The sequence below is a fragment of the Lipotes vexillifer genome, unplaced genomic scaffold (genome assembly GCF_000442215.2).
Source record: "Lipotes vexillifer unplaced genomic scaffold, Lipotes_vexillifer_v1.1 scaffold1272, whole genome shotgun sequence".
NCBI classification, from domain to species: Eukaryota; Metazoa; Chordata; class Mammalia; order Artiodactyla; family Lipotidae; genus Lipotes; species Lipotes vexillifer.
This window is the reverse complement of record NW_006779909.1, coordinates 3,254,379-3,256,974: the sequence shown is the minus strand read 5'-3', so window position 1 is coordinate 3,256,974 and position 2,596 is coordinate 3,254,379. Positions and strand designations below refer to the sequence as shown.

At 36.8% G+C, this 2,596-nt stretch overlaps 1 protein-coding gene across 1 annotated transcript in view; it reads right to left on the bottom strand.

The window, feature by feature from the left end:
* The window catches only part of ATG7 (autophagy related 7), a 114,437-nt gene that overhangs the window by 8,126 nt on the left and 103,715 nt on the right, over window positions 1-2,596 (bottom strand). The window contains 1 exon segment of the mRNA XM_007453054.1: window positions 733-855. Within this exon segment, the coding sequence (XP_007453116.1) occupies window positions 733-855 (123 nt within the window).

Genomic DNA, 2,596 nt, shown 5'->3' with positions numbered 1-2,596 from the left:
GGCGGGGCGGGGGGAAGATGTTGGTTTAATCTCATTTAATCTCATTCATCCATTTTGAGGAACTGTCTGTTTGGCCAAGTGACCCAACGGTGCCACACATACACAGCATACACTTTTCTAAGTACAGTGAGCATTTGGAAAAGCAAAATGATAATATAGTTTGTAATCCCAGTCTTAAAACACACACACACACACACACACACACACACACACACACACACACACACACAGGTAGCAACCCAGGAAATTACAATTTGCAAAATATTCTAAATGACAAGCAGAACAAAACTCTCTTAGGTTGTAACTGAGGAAGCCATTTCATGGTGAGGTTCAGTGGCCTACAAAGATGGGTTCAGTTGTGAAATAAAAGACATGGCCAGAGTCCAATGTCCTCCCTGCCTTGCATTTTGATGTATGGACATCACAGCCAACCCTCCAAGGGCCACAGGCATGCTGTTCTTCAGTAAGGACCAGAGGTGCTTGGAAATCAATAACCTGTACTTCCTTTATCAGCAATTTTGTGCATTTGGGACCTACCACACAATAACCTGCACACTGCGTCATCCAGCAACTGCTGAAGGTTCATTTTCTGATAACTAGCAGACTTATTTAGCGATTTTGTCCTAAGGAAAAAATTGTAACGAACTGCTTCCTTCCTTTTCCATAAATCCGATTATCAAACAGGTTTGAAACACATCAGTCTTCTGAACAAAATGCTTGTTTTAGTCTTACCTCAGCAGCCTGGGTCTCTTGATGCAGCAACGTAAGACCGGTCAAATCCTCTAAGAAGGAATGTGAAGAATTAAACACCTTCACCAGGAAATTAAATCCTTCTCGTTCATACTGATCAAGAACCTGTAAGATATTTATACATATAGATGTATTTAAGGGGGCTGTAGGCTTTAAATGCATATTAAGAGAGTTTCACTTCTAATAATCACGTGTCAAAAATGGAACTAAAACTAGAATTAAAAATTAAATATGGGAAAAATCAATATGGTAGGCAAACAACTGTGAGGGCTTAGGATTTATTATTTTCTCTTTCTTAGAAAGAATGACAAAATCATCTTCCAATTTAGATGACGGTATTTCTCCAACAAAGTAAGTTACATGCAAATTCACTAAAACTTCTAGAAGAGTTGAGGTTGCTGATTCTAAAGTTCACTTTTTAGGAGAAAAATAGTCAAGAGAAGAGCCAAGAAAAAAATTTAAGGATAAAGGGAAAGGGTGGGGACAAAAGGGTGGGAAATGTGGCCTACCAGCTAGTAAAATGTATTAAAAAAATCTTTTTAAATGTAAAAATGAATTTCACCAGGCATATCACAAAAGAAGTTGCCCAAATAGTCAATAAACATATGAAAAGTTACTCAACATTACAAGTTATCAGGGAAATGACAACTAAATACTACTGCATACCTACCAGAATGGCTAAAAGAAAAAGACAGAAAATACCAAGTACTGACAAGGAGGTGGAACAACCAGTATTCTCATTGGAAGGCAAAATGAGATAACTGCTTTAGAAGTTTAACATGTATATGCCCTGTGATCATGAAATTCTACTCCTAGATATATACATCCAACAAAAAATATGTACATATGTGCATCAGAAGACCTGAACAAGAGTATCCATAGCAGCACTATTCATGATAGCCTCAAACTAGAAACTACACAATTGTCCATCAACAGCAGAATGAATTAACAAACTGTGGTTTATTCATGCAAAGGAATAGCATACAGAAATAAAAACAGACAGACAACTACATGCAACAATATACATAATTCTCACAAACATAATGTGAAACAATAGAAGGGAGAAGCAGTATGTGCTACAGGATTACAATTACATAAAGTTTTTTTAAAAAATGAACCTGTGGTGTAAAAGTCAGAAGAGTGGTTATCCGTTGAAGGACTGTAATGGGAATTGGGCACAGGAGAGGTCCTGAGATGTTGGTAATATTTGTTCCTTTATCTGGGTTCTGGTTACAAAGGTCTACTTTGTGAAAAACTATCAAGCATGTTTTCATATACATGTTGTCCTTCAACAAAAAGATCAAAAGATAGGAGACCACTAGTCTTCTGAGGACAATGTAAGAACATATGACTACCTAAAAGCAAACCACACACACACGCGCGCGCGCGCACGCGCGCGCAAAACGACTATCACGCTTAGGAATTCAATCATAACTGTGAACTGCAGAAAGCAAACACTGAACCATAATGCCTTGGAAATTCTCTCAAAACTCAATAAATAGAGAGATGAAAGTTTCAAAAAGATAGCAGACACTGAAGATAAATCTAAGAAATCAACACATGAATAGAAAGGTTGGAGAAGCAATGACACACGATATAGAAAAAAGAATTAGAAAATTTTTTTTCTCCATTCAGAAATGAAAATGTATAAGCCCTTCAATCCAGCAATTCCACTTCAAAGACTTTTCAAAAACTTTTTGTTGTTGTTGAGGGTTGGGGAATTGTGATTCCCTTTTTTTCAATATTCTTCAATATTCAATTATCTTTTAGTTTACATAGTGGACATTTTAAAGAAAACCTGATGATGAGAATGTTGACTCTTAAGCAGCATGCCCACACCATTCCT